At 41.6% G+C, this 15,312-nt stretch overlaps 1 protein-coding gene across 2 annotated transcripts in view; it reads left to right on the forward strand.

Moving 5' to 3' along the window:
* Positions 1–15,312, forward strand: part of ABCC4 (ATP binding cassette subfamily C member 4 (PEL blood group)) — a 376,997-nt gene that overhangs the window by 308,870 nt on the left and 52,815 nt on the right. For both annotated transcript variants that reach the window (XM_077297155.1, XM_077297156.1), the window contains exons 28-29: positions 356–528; positions 4,876–4,981. In XM_077297155.1, coding sequence (XP_077153270.1) covers positions 356–528; positions 4,876–4,981 — 279 coding nt within the window. The remainder of the gene's footprint in view (positions 1–355; positions 529–4,875; positions 4,982–15,312) is intronic.

A 15,312-nucleotide genomic window follows, 5' to 3' on the forward strand; every position in this document is an offset into this window, starting at 1 on the left:
CATGTCTAACGTGAAGAGTTTGCAAAGAAGCTGCTTCAGCAAACAGCAATCTGTGGTTATGTGCCTTCAGAATTTTGTAGAGCAGATCCTCTACAAAATCCTCAAAAACTACTTCAACTCTTGGAAAATTATTCCGATTCATTTCTATGGGAAGTCCACTTAGCTGTTTACATGGGGAGGTTTTTCAGTTTTTTTCTTTTTCTTTCATTTTGCATGTCACTTCTTTGAAACAGATCCTCAAGGAAACCTCTCCATACTAGGCACTATCTAATCAATAGGCTGCAAAAAATAAAACGCTTCAGGAAAAAGCACTCCCAAAATCTCCTCATTTATTGTGAATATCCTTTCTGCACAGGTGCAACTGAAGGAAGCTATAGAAGAATTACCTGGGAAAATCGAGACTCAGTTGGCCGAATCTGGTACCAACTTTAGTGTTGGCCAAAGACAACTTGTGTGCCTTGCCCGGGCAATTTTGAGGAAGAATCAAATACTTATAATTGATGAAGCGACAGCAAACGTAGACCCAAGGTATCTTTTCTGTGCTTATTACTGCACATATTATTTAATATTCTATTTTCATTATAAACATCATTAATGTTAAAATACAGTATATATTTTTGATTGGCTAAGTGTTTGACCTCAAGACCTCAAAATTGAGGCCATCTTTTGCTATTGTCTGTTCTCATATGGGCTAGCAACTTTACTATGATGGAAATGATTTTTTGATATCTGTGCCCCATGATTGCAACATTTCTTTAATGTTTTTAATTTTTTCATCTCCTTGATTTTATCTATATTCTTCCCTGTTAAATTGCTGTAACATTGCTATAACAGGGCATTAATAGGGTCAGAGAAGGAGAGCCGCCACGGGGAGCCAATCTTGTTTCTTATAGTGTGCCAACCTCCGCAATCATGTAGTATTAGTTTAGTCTTCAATTGGGGAATGGTAGAATATTATTTTTGGTCTTATATTATAGAGAACACGCCTACAGAATTTATTGAAGTGGTCCTATTCACCTTGGGATAATAACACTGTGTATCCCAGGTGGTAATTTTTACTATTGTACGTTACATACCGTAATAATATTTTTAAGGGATTATATGTTCACACAAAAATTCCTCTCCCATTTTCAATAATCATATATTCTCCACTAAATAGGCCATATAGAATACAGAATTTGGCTTACTCACTCCACGCAGGGCTCTGGGGTCGGTAACTCAAGCCTCCGACTTCACGACTCCGACCCCACAGCACTGGTCACTACTGAGCAAGCACATAAAGTGCAGCACAGATTCATCTCACCTAAAAGCCGAGATCCTTAGATCAGGAACAGAGCAGACATTTATAGGACGTTTCATAGCTTTCCCAAATTCTTATGGAAACATTTACAGCACATCCTGCACTGTACTACTGTACCCAATTTATTATAGATTTTATGAGTCTGAGTCCATTTCATACCGACTCCAACTCCACCAAATTGGACTCCGACTCCACGACTGCTTCTCCACAGCCCTGGCTTCACGGTCCGCAGGTTGTGAACCCCTAGTATAAATTCTTTACACTGATACAGAAGTTACAGAATATTCTTTTCACTTCCAGCCATACAGTATGCAAATATCGTTCCTCTATTTAATACATGCTGTTATGGCAGTCAGATCATCCTATTATCTGCATTTCCTTAACCATAGGTTTTTATTGAAATTTTGGTCTTTATTATCTGTATTTTCTACCAGCAGATGATTTGTGTCTTTTTTGTTCTATGTGCACAATAACGTTATAGATATACATGCAAAGCCGAGCAGAACATGAAGCACATGGAAGGGTATTTCTTTGTTCGGTGGCAGGTTAACTCTGTACCATAAGGGAGAAAAGAATATAAACTGTATCATGATTACAAATGTAGATATTAACACAATTTCAGCATTTTCTGCTAAGCATGAAACAATAAATGACAGGCACATGAAGACTAAAGCTCCCTGAAAGTTACTGTTTCTAAAAGTAGAATTTAATCCCAGACATTTGCATGAAGAATCGTGAATCACCCTCCTCGGAGCATTACAGCTTAAAATCTCCATTAATTGAGGCATATGAGAAACTTTGTGAGGAATTTACATTTCTTTTGAAGATTAATCTGTTTGATTGACATTTAAATGGCGGTTTATTAACAGCTGTTTTGTGCTTAGATAAGACAGCAGTTTTATTTTGTGAGCGTAAACTATGGTAGGCTACATATTGTCGGTGCGTTTGACAACTATATTGTGTAGCGCTGTGCCTAGATGCTGTATTACAGGAGAGCGAACAGAGGAGTTTGTCACAAGGGTCCTTAAAACGCAATGACAACTTTTTTTTTTCTTTAAAGAAAGGTCTAGGCCCAATTTGTTTGTGGCATTCGTTTTTTAAAATGGCACTGTTTGTACACATATAAATGTTCTGTGCTTCTGCCACTATTGTATATCTTTCTGTTCTTGAGAGGATAATCTAATACAACATTTCCATTATATGCAGCAGATATGAATTGAATGCGGGCATGTGAAATGTCTCTTGCCATAGTCTAACCTCTGAATAGCGAGCAGCCCTTAAAGACAGAGGCAGATGAAAATGTGTAATGTTCCAAAACCTTAGGGATGATGTTTATCTTGTTCTGTATTTCATCGCAACTCATTGTTTTGCTACCTACATTCAATTACTGCCCATTGAAAGTAGCTAAAAATGATAATGAAGTCTTAGGTTATATTAGGCTAACCTCTTCATTTCTGCAGAATGCACACAATAGTCGTCCTTCACAAAGTGTTCTCATTGTTCGGCTGAAAAAGTTTTTCTATAGGTTTTAGACTGTTATATGTATTCAGGAGCAAATTGGTTGCTTTCAGGCTATATCATTTAATTAGACTCTGTTTATAAACCTCCTCAACAGCACCGTAAGACAGGGTTCCTTTATTTCGGAGGGAGAGGTAACTCTTTGTCAAGTGTTTTATCATCGGCATGAATTTTCATTACATGTATGTACAATGCTGATACCTTGGCTTCAGCCTGTGATTTTATTCTGTGCTGTAGGTGTTTGGGTGTTAATATTGGTGGCCAGCTTGATCCCTACTGAAGCTCCCATTAAAGAATGCCTCCAGGACCAAATAGAACAATACTCCATTTCTTACTATTTCTTTATGAATTATGTAAATTATTTGCTTTCATATAATCTTGTTTTGTATATTGGACCCGTTTCATGGATATTGACAAGGATTTTTCGTGTTAGAAATTTTGATCAGTGGGGGTCCATTTGCTGACACACAGACATGTCACTAAAACGGAAGTAAAGAACCATGCAGCTGAGTACTTCACTCCTCCAAGAATGAACATGGGATTATAGAATCATAGAATATTGGAGTTGGAAGGGAGCTCAATGGTCTTCGTGTCCAACCCCCTGCTCAATGCAGGATTCACTAAACCATCTCAGACAGATGTCTGTCCAGCCTCTGTTTGAATACTTCAATTGAAGGAGAACTCACCACCTCTCGGGACAGCCTGTTCCACTCATTGATCACCCTAACTGTCAAAAGGTTTTTTTCTAATATCTAATCTGTATCTTCTTTTTCATTTTTATTTCATTGCTTCTCGTGTTTTCATGTGCAAATGAGAATAAGTATGGTTCCTCTACACTGTGACATCCCTTCAGATATTTGTAGACAGCTATTAAGTCTCCTCTTAGCCTACTTTTTTGCAAGCTAAACATTCCCAGATCCTTTAACCGTTCCTTGTAGGACATACTTTGCATTCCACTTACCATCCTGGTTGCTCTTCTCTGAACTTGCGCCAGTTTTTCGGTGCGAGAATGTGCTGCCCAGAACTGGACACAGTATTCCAGATGAGGCCTGACCAAGGAAGAGTAGAAGGGGATAATTACTTCATGTGATCTAGACTCTGTACTTCTCTTAATACATCCTAGAACTGTGTTTGCCTTTTTTTGCTGCTGCATAACACTATTGACTCGTGCAGACTGTGATCTATTCGTATACCCAAGTCTTTTTCACACTTGCTGTTGCTTGGTTCTATTCCTCCCATTTTGTAGATGTAATTTTCGTTTTTCTTGCTCATTGGTTGAGTCATCTCTTAGTCTTCAAATAGGTCCGCACTGTGACCCTATGTGAGAGTCTGAGCACTCGAACACACAGTAATCACAACTTATGACATGTCTCTATAGAGGTTTTTTTTTAAGCTGCTCATTTACCCTTTTGAAGGGAACTGGTTCACCATGAAAATACAGTCCACTTTTTTGGCATCATGTTATAGAAGAAACAAAGTCCAGTTCACCATTAATGCCAGAATCCAGAGCACAGATAGCGTATAACTGTTTTTATGTTTTTGTTGCTCTAAGCCGATGTAGTTATTTGGAATTTTAGCATGTACCAATAAAAAAAGATTTTTATGTCCATGGAGCTGGAACTCTCCTTCTTGCTTTCATCATGTTACAGAGGAGGGAAAGCCAAGTAGATTGATATATAGTTTTGTGAGACAAGAGATCGTATCAGCTGTGACTTACTCATATAAACTTCCGCTCTTTCTGGGATTTTTGGCCCAGTGGGCGGTCCTATCCGTGACTGACCGCTTACTTTGCATAAGTTTGCATACAGAGATAACGGTCAGGCACTGATGGGACCGCCCACTGGGCTGAAAATCCCAGAAACAGCGGAAGTTTATATTAGTAAATCACAGATTATACTGACTCTTGTCTCAGAAAACTTTATATGTCTGCTGAGCTCTATACCTTCACGTCTGCAGATTGGTCTACAATTTTTGTGATGACAGGTTCCTCTTACTATAAGTGAGGATATGTACAAACATAAACGTGATGTTTTTTAATGCATCTTTTTGGTTTCCAGGACAGATGAGCTGATTCAAAAGACTATTCGAGAAAAGTTTGCCGATTGTACAGTGCTGACAATTGCGCATAGACTGAACACTATTATTGACAGTGATAAAATTATGGTAAGTTACTGGAAGTTTGATTGTTGAGATGTAATGGAAATTTAAAGAGCATAACCTTGACATGTATGAAGTTAGTATAAGAATCGGACCAAGCAAAGACATGTCTCCTCTATTTTTTTTGCGGACTGCAAAAAAGGGAATATGGGTTCTAGACTTAAATGGCTACTTGAGCAGAAATAAATAAAAATAAAAAAAATATGCAAAACTCAGACTTGAATAGGGCCTGATTTTAAATGTTCATATGTTTCATGTGTTATCGCCTGTATTTGCATGCATATCTGGGCATGAAAGGAAGGGAACTTTGGATTTGGTAATGGAGATTTCACTCTGGTCTCTTTTTATGGATAGGGAGGAGAGGTGGGAGAGTGGACCTTTAGGCTATGTGAACACGTTGCGGATTAGGCTTAGGAATTTCTGGTGCGGATTCTGTCTCTCCTGGCAGAAAACGCACCTGCGGTTTTTTGTGCGGTTCCGCAGCGGTTTTTTGTGCGTTTTTGCTGCGGTTTTCTTGCGGATTTGCTGCAGTTTTTACCCCTGCAGATTTCTAGAATGGAATGGGTACAAAAACGCTGCAGATTCACAAAAAAGAAGTGACATGTTACTTCTTTTAAACCGCAGCGTTTCCGCAGCGAATTTTCCGCAAAGTATGCACAGCATTTTTTTTTTTCATTGATTTACATTGTACTGTAAATCAATTGCGGATCTGCAGCGTTTCTGCACTGCAAAAAAGCTGCGGATCCACAGAGAATCCGCAACGTGTGCACATAGCCTTAGAGCTACCAATAATGTAGAAGTTCTCTATTTCCATAGATTTGTTTTTTGTTGGTTGAGTTGAAGTTTTTTTGGTACCATTTTGTGGTGCAGTACATTTTGGATAACGTTTAAGGCTTGCTTCACATTTATCTTATGCTCTACACTGAGCATTTTATACTGAAGTTTCCCTTTAGAACTAGGAAAAGCATGATTCATACAGGACACTGATCAAAACCATTCACTTTACTGAGGTAGGTGGCATCACTTTTGACTTCATCCCCTCTTGTCCACGTTTTTATGTAACCCTAAAAAGACGCTTGACTGCATGCTTGAAATGCAGAATTTGGTGAGATTTTTGCAGCGGCAATGCTCCAAAAACACTACATTGATACACCAAGTTTCATAATTAAAATGCATCAAAACCATGCTAAAAAACACTGCTTAAAAACATGTCTGCTATAAGAGGTTTTTAGATGTGAGTTTTTCAGCCTGAAACGACAGCGTAAAAAAAAGTGTAGCCTTATAATTTCAGTTGCCTTTTTTATGTTTTTCTTATCACTTCTAAGTAGACTTTGTTTAGGAGGTCCCTATACAAATGATAGTTGGCTGTGTGTCAACTCTAGAAGTACGCCTGTATTTGAGTAGGTAGAAAATGAGGGGATGCCCGCGTGTGTGTGTGTGTGTGTGTGTGTGTGTGTGTGTGTGTGTGTGTGTGTGTGTGTGTGTGTGTGGTGTTGGGTTTCAGGGGACACAGTGCCAGTAATTTATTAAAGTACATAAAGTACTGTATAAAAATCCACTCTTATGCTAACCAGCTTATTTTTGCTTCAAGGTGGAATTTTTCTTTAGCTGTCTAAAGCTTTAATTGCTGAAAAGTCAGAATGTGTCACTCAAATGTTTTCTTTTAAGCATTGTCTAACTAGTATATGTCACATTCTTATTTAAAGAGCAGGTTGCAATAGAAATGTTTTATGAATTGCAGATTCCAGCATTTTATAGAGATCAAAGCAAACAGGGATAAGTGCATTGATTTTGTTTTGTTTCCTGACTTCTAATGACAAGAGAATTGTATTGCGGCACAGTATTACAGTATAGTCATGCAGCTCAGATAAAACTCATAATTGCCACTTTGATCTCAGGAAAGCCATCTTCTCCTTTGTTGAGTACTGTAAGCAATTTGCCAATGAAGCTGTTCAGCATTAGCATTGTCATCATAACATCACTTAATTACTATTGTTAAGCTCATTATAATCCATTGTTGTCCCCTGGATTACTTCTCCCCTACAAATACAAGTGGGATGTTCTTCTGTTTATTAGAATGAAGAAGAACAAAAGGAGTGCAGGAAAACATCTGTGAAATAATTAATTGCATTATTATGACTTGTTTACTTGCTGGTGCTCCAAAGGGATTTGATTAATTTTAATTTACCAGTTTTATATTTATCATTTTGGGTTTTTTCTCACTGTCACTTTCCATGATAATAACTTTAAGGCATTTATGTACATAGTTTTTCTTGGGGGTACTGAGCTTAGATATTGATCAGGGAAAGGTCTCTCAATAAAAAGTCTTTTGTGTACAGTCTTCGCCAAAAGTTTTGAGACTTCACGCATTTTGTTTTTAACAAAGTTTGCTGCTTTAGTGTCTTCAGATTATTTTCTCAGATGTTTCCATGATATACTAAAGTATTTTTGTAAATTTTTCTTGACAAATTAATAAAGTTTATGCAAAGTCTCTCAATATTTACAAATTTGACTCGTAAGGTCCATATATATCAGGGGTCCCCAAACTACGGCCCGCGGGCCGCATCCGTCTCCCGGAGGCCTTTTACCTGGCCCCCGCCACAATTCACATGTTCCTCTCGCTTCTGAGTGCCCGGCGCTATGCAGAAGCGAGAGTTCCGCGCTCATCTTCCAGACTGAGACTCCAGACCTAGATGACCACGTCGCACGTAGTGACGCGCGACGTGCACATCTAGGCCTGACAGACGAACAGCGAGGAGCGCGGGCAGCGTGGGAGCAGCTACGCTACAGTGCACTGCTAGGTAATGTATACCGTATATACTCGAGTATAAGCCGAGATTTTCAGCCCAAATTTTTGGGCTGAAAGTGCCCCTCTCGGCTTATACTCGAGTCATGATCGGCGGTGGGGTCGGCGGGTGAGGGGGAGAGAGGACTGTCGCATACTCACCTAGTCCCGGCGCTCCCCCTGCCCGTCCCACGGTCTTCGGTGCCGCAGCTCTTCCCCTGACAAACAAGAAAAGAGACTATGCATATAGGGCGCACACCCAGAATACAATTAAGATGAAAAAATACAAAAAATTATTAATGAGGAAGACAGAAAACACCAATAAAAACATATTAAAATACAACCAACACACCAATGGTCCTATACAGAGTAAATATATGGAGACAGCTAAAGATACAATAATATATGGTGAGTCACACCACCAACACACTGCTGGTACTTTCGTAAATGTAAGATACAAAGATGTAGCATAAATAGCACAACACATATGCACAAACGGTGACTTATGTGCACAATGGCTTATGTGCACAGAGCAAGGTAGCAGGTAAACTCTGGGCGTCCCCAGAGTACCATATAGTGCAGGAGTGCCCCTATATAAATGAAAAGGCTAATGCTAGCAAGGGGGCCTCAATAAGCCTACTAAATTGCAGCAAGAGGAGATAAGTGTAAATCCCCTAAAAAGAAAAAAAAAAAAAAAAGGATTTGGGAGTTTAAATACCAAAAATAGTCCCTATAAAAGGCAACGCTACCAGTATCACAGAGGGATGAGCCTGTTAAAGTGATATAGGGAGCGTATAAGAGAAACTCGCCAACTCAAACCATCACAGTGGAAGGAAAAAGGGCAGACCAATGTCAGAGAAATAAGCCAAAAGACTAAATATGAGGGAACATCACCGTATCAGGCAGTCCAGAGTGTGGCGTCAGCCGTCATACAGTCAGAAGAGAATGGTCCCAGGACCCAAGTAGTGTGGGGAAAGCCCCACGCGTATCGCTGCAGGATGCAGCTTCATCAGGGGAAGTACCATTTTGTGGGGGAAAATAATGTTCATCACTAAATTGCTTTGGGATCATTGGGAAAAGTTGCTGTTAGAGGATGTTTAGATACCATTCTTTATTTGTGGCAGTGTTTTAGGCAAAATTGTGATTGAGCTCACTTCCTAGGATGAAAAGCTACCCACACCTGAACCCAGCTCTCTGATGTCATGCATCTTCACTCACAGTAAGTCAAGTTCCTTTGGAGTCTAGTCTGGTGTCAAGAAGAGCAGCAAATAGCGCTCGCACTTCTTCAGATAATCATCCTTCCATTTCTGATACACACAGGCGATCAGACAACTGCAGCTTCTAGTCCCATGGAGGCTAGTGAAGCATGCAAAAAGTAAAAAAAAAAGTTTTGAAAAATATATGTATATGTTCAAGTCACCCCTCATTCGCCCCAATTCAAAATAATAAAAAAAAAAAGATACACACATTTGGTATCGCCGCATTCAGAATCGCCCAATCTATCATGCTACAAAAAGAATTAAGCTGATCGGTAAACGGCGTAGTGAAAAGAAAAAAAGTAAAAACTCCAGAATTAGACCAGATAGGCCTTGTTTATTTTTTTTCTAACTCTGCACTGGCTTATGCGTCATCCTTAATTAACCACTGAGAGGTTTAAAGAGACAGCATTCCTGAGTCTTCCTCCGTGTGCAGCGTGAGCTGATCTACCACAAAGGGTATTGTCAGGTTGTTTAGTAAGCCGCTCTGAGCTATACAGTCTCCTTACTTCCTGGTTTATGGCAGGGCAGGCTCTTGAGTTCTTGAATAACAGTTCTGGTGAGTAGCAGAGCTTGAGGCCATGTGCACACGTAGGTTCGGGTCCCTGCGGGTTCTCCCGCAGCGGATTTGATAAATCTGCAGGGCAAAACCGCTGCGGTTATCCCTGCAGATTTATCACGTTTTGTTCTGCGGTTTCCGCTGCGGGTTTTGGTTTTACTATTGATGCTGCATATGCAGCATCAATAGTAATGTTAAAAATTAAAAAAAATGGTTATATACTCACCCTCTGACGTCCCGATCTCCTCGGCGCTGCACGCGGTGGTCCGTTTCCAAAGATGGTGTGCGAGAAGGACCTTCGTGACGTCACGGTCATGTGACCGCGACGTCACGGTCATGTGACCGCGACGTCACGGTCATGAGACCGCGACGTCACTGCAGGTCCTGCTCGCACAGCAAACCTGAGACCGGACGGCCGCGTGCAGCGCTGAGAGGTGAGTATAGCATTATTTTTTATTTTAATTCTTTTTTTTTTTTACCACAAATATGGTTCCCAGGGCCTGGAGGAGAGTTTCCTCTCCTCCACCCCGGGTAGCAACCGCTCATTATCCGCTTACTTCCCGCATCGTGGGCACATCCTCATGCGGGAAGTAAGTGGATCAATGCATTTCTATGTGTGCAGAATCGCTGCGATTCTGCACAAAGAAGTGACATGCTGCGGGTTGTAAAGCGCTGCGTTTCTGCGCGGTTTTTCCCGCAGCATGTGCACAGCGATTTGCGGTTTCCCATTGGTTTACATGTTTACTGTAAACGCAATGGAAACTGCTGCGGACCCGCAGCATCAAAATCGCTGCGGTTCCGCGGTAAAAACCGCAATGTGTGCACATAGCCTTAGTATTAATAGAACTGTAAAGTTTAGCACAAGTTCTGCTATAACACATTCAGCTTCAGTGGTTTGTTCTGAGTCTACATTGTTACAACATAGACATAACAGGGCATTGGAACAAGCACTCAGCTAAGGAATATGAGAGCCGTGATTAGGAGACCTGCTCCAGGAGAAGATGATGTTGCAGTCTGGTGATTTTGCCAAATGTATTACAGCAGCTAGTTAGTAGCTGAGACAGAGGGGAGGGAGGTGATCCCATAACTGCTACATAAAAATCAGTGGACTGGATAGAGGTGGTTGGTTTGTTGGGAGTTAACTCTTGGAATGTAACTACTGGCACATTTGGCCAGGGTCTTGACCGGCTCTAGTGGACGACAAGCTTTATGGAAACTGTACATGAAGAAAGATAAAACCTCTCATTGCAGGGAATGACCGCAAATGGAAAAAAGGCAATTGCAAACTTGTTTTTTTTTTTTTCATGCTGTCTAATTCACTATAAAATTTTATAATTTGAGAATACCCTTTTAAGACATGGATTACAAAAAGTATCTGAAAATACTGTTCAAAGGCTGCAGAATGGAGAATGAGCGGCCTGGAAGACTATATAAATCCATTGGTTAGCAAAATCGGCAGATATGAGCAGCCAATAATGGCTCTACAAATGTTGACAATCTAGCAAGTCATCTTCGATTAAATAACGTTACACTAGTGAATATACCAGAAAAGTGGAAAGAAGTAATTCAGCAGATTTAGTGTAGGCAGGCTCTATTCCTTGATATTCATTGGCACCTGAGGAATCTGAACCTTACCAGATAAAGTATAACATATAGAATGTTCAGAGTGGTAGCTCATTGCACCATCCATGTCTTTGAGATCCCCAATCTACTCATAGTTGCATGGACATGAATGAGAGGAGGCTGTAATACTATAACCACTCTTAACTCTATAAGGGGTCTACGTGACTGCAACATAATACACCATGCATTGGATATGTATTGCTGTGTGAGCTATATTGATATTGGTTCTTTGTTGAACCTGAAAGTTAGTCTGCATATATAGCATATACAGTACAGACCAAAAGTTTGGACACCCCTTCTCATTAAAGATTTTTCTGTATTTTCATGACTATGAAAATTGTACATTCACACTGAAGGCATCAAAACTATGAATTAACACATGTGGAATTATTTACTTAACAAAAAAGTATGAAACAACTGAAATTATGTCTTATATTCTAGGTTCTTCAAAGTAGCCACCTTTTCCTTTGATGACTGCTTTGCACACTCTTGGCATTCTCTTGATGAACTTCAAGAGCTAGTCACCGGGAATGGTTTTCACTTCACAGGTGTTCCCTGTCAGGTTTAATAAGTGGGATTTCTTGCCTTATAAATGGGGTTGGGACCATCAGTTGTGTTGTGCAGAAGTCTGGTGGATACACAGCTGATAGTCCTACTGAATAGACTGTTAGAATTTATATTATGGCAATAAAAAAGCAGCTAAGTAAAGAAAAACGAGTAGCCTTCATTACTTTAAGAAATGAAGGTCAGTCAGTCTGAAAAATTGGGAAAACTTTGAAAGTGTCCCCAAGTGCAGTGGCAAAAACCATCAAGCGCTACAAAGAAACTGGCTCACATGAGGACTGCCCCAGGAAAGGAAGACCAAGAGTCACCTCTGCTTCTGAGGATAAGTTCATCCGAGTCACCAGCCTCGGAAATCGCAGGTTAACAGCAGCTCAGATTGGAGACCAGGTTATTGCCACACACAGTTCTAGCAGCAGACACATCTCTACAACAACTGTTAAGAGGAGACTTTGGGCAGTAGGCCTTCATGGTAAAATAGCTGCTAGGAAACCACTGCCAAAGACAGGCAACAAGCAGAAGAGACTTGTTTGAGCTAAAGAACACAAGAAATGGACATTAGACCAGTGGAAATCTGTACTTTGGTCTGATGAGTCCAAATTTGAGATCTTTGGTTCCAACCACCGTGTCCTTGTGCGACGCAGAAAAGCTGAACGGCCTGGTTCCCACTGTGAAGCATGGAGGAGGAGGTGTGATGGTGTGGGGGTGCTTGGCTGGTGACACTGTTGGGGATTTATTCAAAATTGAAGGCATACTGAACCAGCATGGCTACCACAGCATCTTGCAGCGGCATGCTATGCCATCCGGTTTGCGTTTAGTTGGACCATCATTTATTTTTCAACAGGACAATGACCCCAAACACACCTCCAGGCTGTGTAATGGCTATTTGACCAAGAAGGAGAGTGATGGGGTGCTACGCCAGATGACCTGGCCTCCACAGCCACCAGACCTGAACCCAATCGAGATGGTTTGGGGTGAGCTAGACCGCAGAGTGAAGGTAAAAGGGCCAACAAGTGCTAAGCATCTCTGAGAACTCCTTCAAGATTGTTGGGAGACCATTCCCTGTACCTACCTCTTGAAGCTCATCAAGAGAATGCCAAGAGTGTGCAAAGCAGTCATCAAAGCAAAAGGTGGCTAATTTGAAGAACCTAGAATATAAGACATAATTTCAGTTGTTTCACACTGTTTTGTTAAGTATATAATTCCACATGTGTTAATTCATAGTCTTTTCTTCGCCACGACAGCACCCACTTGAGAGAGGGGATCCACCCCTAGGAACAGGAAACCCTATGGAGAAATAAAAGGGGCAGTCCCCCTCGCTCCCACAGTTGGTTTCCTGTTCCTTAGGGAACTCATGGAGAGAGGTGGATGCCTACCCTGGATGACACATGCGCAGTTACCTTGAGGACAGCAAGGGCTCCAGAGCTGGAAGCAGTTGTCTTCAGCTCCCCTTCTGCTGGCAAGGCACCGTGAGGCCAGGTTCGGGGAGTCGCCTGGCTCACAGAGGATGGGCGTCTGCTCGTGGCCTTCGGAAGGCGAAAACACGCAGGTAAGCGCGTCGCCACGCTGTGCTCAGCGGGTGCACGCGCGGTCATGTGGCCTGGTGTGTCTTCCCCCGGAAGTGATGCGAAAGCTTCCGGGGTGAATTAGGAGGAGAGACTGTGCATGCGCTGGGGACAGCGGCACTGCGCAGGCGCGCACAACATGGCCGTGACCCGGAAGTGACGAGTGCTTCCGGGTGCAACAGGAATAAGATGGCGGCTTCCATTATAAGAAGACACCGGCGGTGATACTCCAGTGTCCATCATGGCGTCTCCTAAGGACTCAGCGTTGCCTTCTTTAAGAAGACACAGCAGTAGCAGCGCAGATCCTCCACAAGGAGCACTAAAGAAAAGAGATCTTATCGATCTACCTCTCAGCCTGTGCCTCCGTCTCCTCTTCAGCCGGTACCTTGACCGAAAGCTTCACTGGGGTGAGTGTGTTTCCCACCCTATTAAGCTGATTGTTGTTCCCTCTTTCTTCTATGCCCCCTAGGCAAAAAGAACTGAAAAATCTAAGCACAAACAATGTGCTTTATGCTCCCAGCCCCTCCCGTATAGTTACACAAAAAGGATGTGTCACACATTTATAGAGTCCACCTTACATGAAGAATCCTCAGTAAGGTCAGAAGATATTAGACAAATGACCAGAGAGGAATTACGAGCCTTAAGGGGTTCGGATAGTATTCCAGAAATTAAAACCAAGAAAAAATATGATTCACCAAAATCCGACCATTCCACTGATAGTGAGGATAGGGAAACGGATATTTCCCAGGAATACCTTTCCTCAAAAGGTGAACAAGACACATGCTTTCCAACAGAAAGCTTTGATAACCTTGTTAAATCTGTCCGAGACACCATGGGTATTAAAGATGCCAAAGACCCCAAAACCCCACAGGACATCACGTTCGCAGGCTTATCAGAGAAAAAAAGACCATCCTTTCTGGTAGTTGCAGCAATCAAAAACTTGGTCAAAAAGGAATGGGAAAGCCAGGAGCAAAAAGGGGTTGCCTTCATCATCAAAAAGGCGCTATCCTTTTAATGATGAGGATTTGTCTACATGGACAAAAGCCCCAAAAGTAGATGCTGGAGTAGCATCCACGTCCAGAAAATCTTTACTACCAGTAGAGGATTCGGGTTCCTTGCAAGACCCACTGGATCGTAAAGCTGACTCCCTTCTAAAGAGGTCATGAGAATCGTGTACAGGGGCATTTAAACCGGCAATATCAGCTACATGTACGGCAAGGTCCATGTTAGTCTGGTTAAACGATCTAGAGGAAGGTTTAAAAGGCGGTCTCTCCGGAGATTAACGAATCTCTTCTATATATTTGATTAGAGGTGCTACAGCCTTCCTGGCGGATTCTTCTGCTGACTCTATTCGGTTAGCAGCTAAATCAGCAGGCCTAACCAACGCAGCACCCCGAGCACTTTGGCTAAAAGGTTGGAAAGGAGATGCTCAGATTAAATCTAAACTCTGTGGCCTACCATGCCAGGGTGAGTACCTGTTTGGTACAAAACTAGATGAAATTCTCACGAAAGCGGGTGAGAGGAAAAAGGGATTCCCTAATAATTATTTTCCGTCTTATAGGAGAGCATTCCGGAAACCCGTATTTAATAAGAGAAAGGATTTTAGAAACCAGGACTGCTGGGCCAATAAAGATACCAAACAAAAAGGTGCTTTTTTTCGGAAAACGTCCATTTAAAATGGAAGACAAGCCATGTTAGGACAGATTTACCAGTGGGAGGTAGATTGTCTTTTTTCTCCCAGCAATGGGGAATAGTAACATCCAACTCATGGGCAACTAGCCTCGTAACTTCAGGCCTAAAATAAAAATTTGCCCGAGTCCCTCTGGACTCCTTCCTGTTGACTTCTCTAAAATCTCAATCTCAACAGGGGTTTTTGGAGCAAGAAATAATAAGTCTCCTATCCAAATGGGTCTTAGTAGAAGTACCGTTTCATCAGAGGGGGAAGGGATTTTTCTCCCCTTTATTTTTGGTTCTAAAACCAGATGGGT

This window comes from Ranitomeya variabilis, chromosome 3 (assembly GCF_051348905.1).
Source record: "Ranitomeya variabilis isolate aRanVar5 chromosome 3, aRanVar5.hap1, whole genome shotgun sequence".
Lineage (NCBI taxonomy): Eukaryota > Metazoa > Chordata > Amphibia > Anura > Dendrobatidae > Ranitomeya > Ranitomeya variabilis.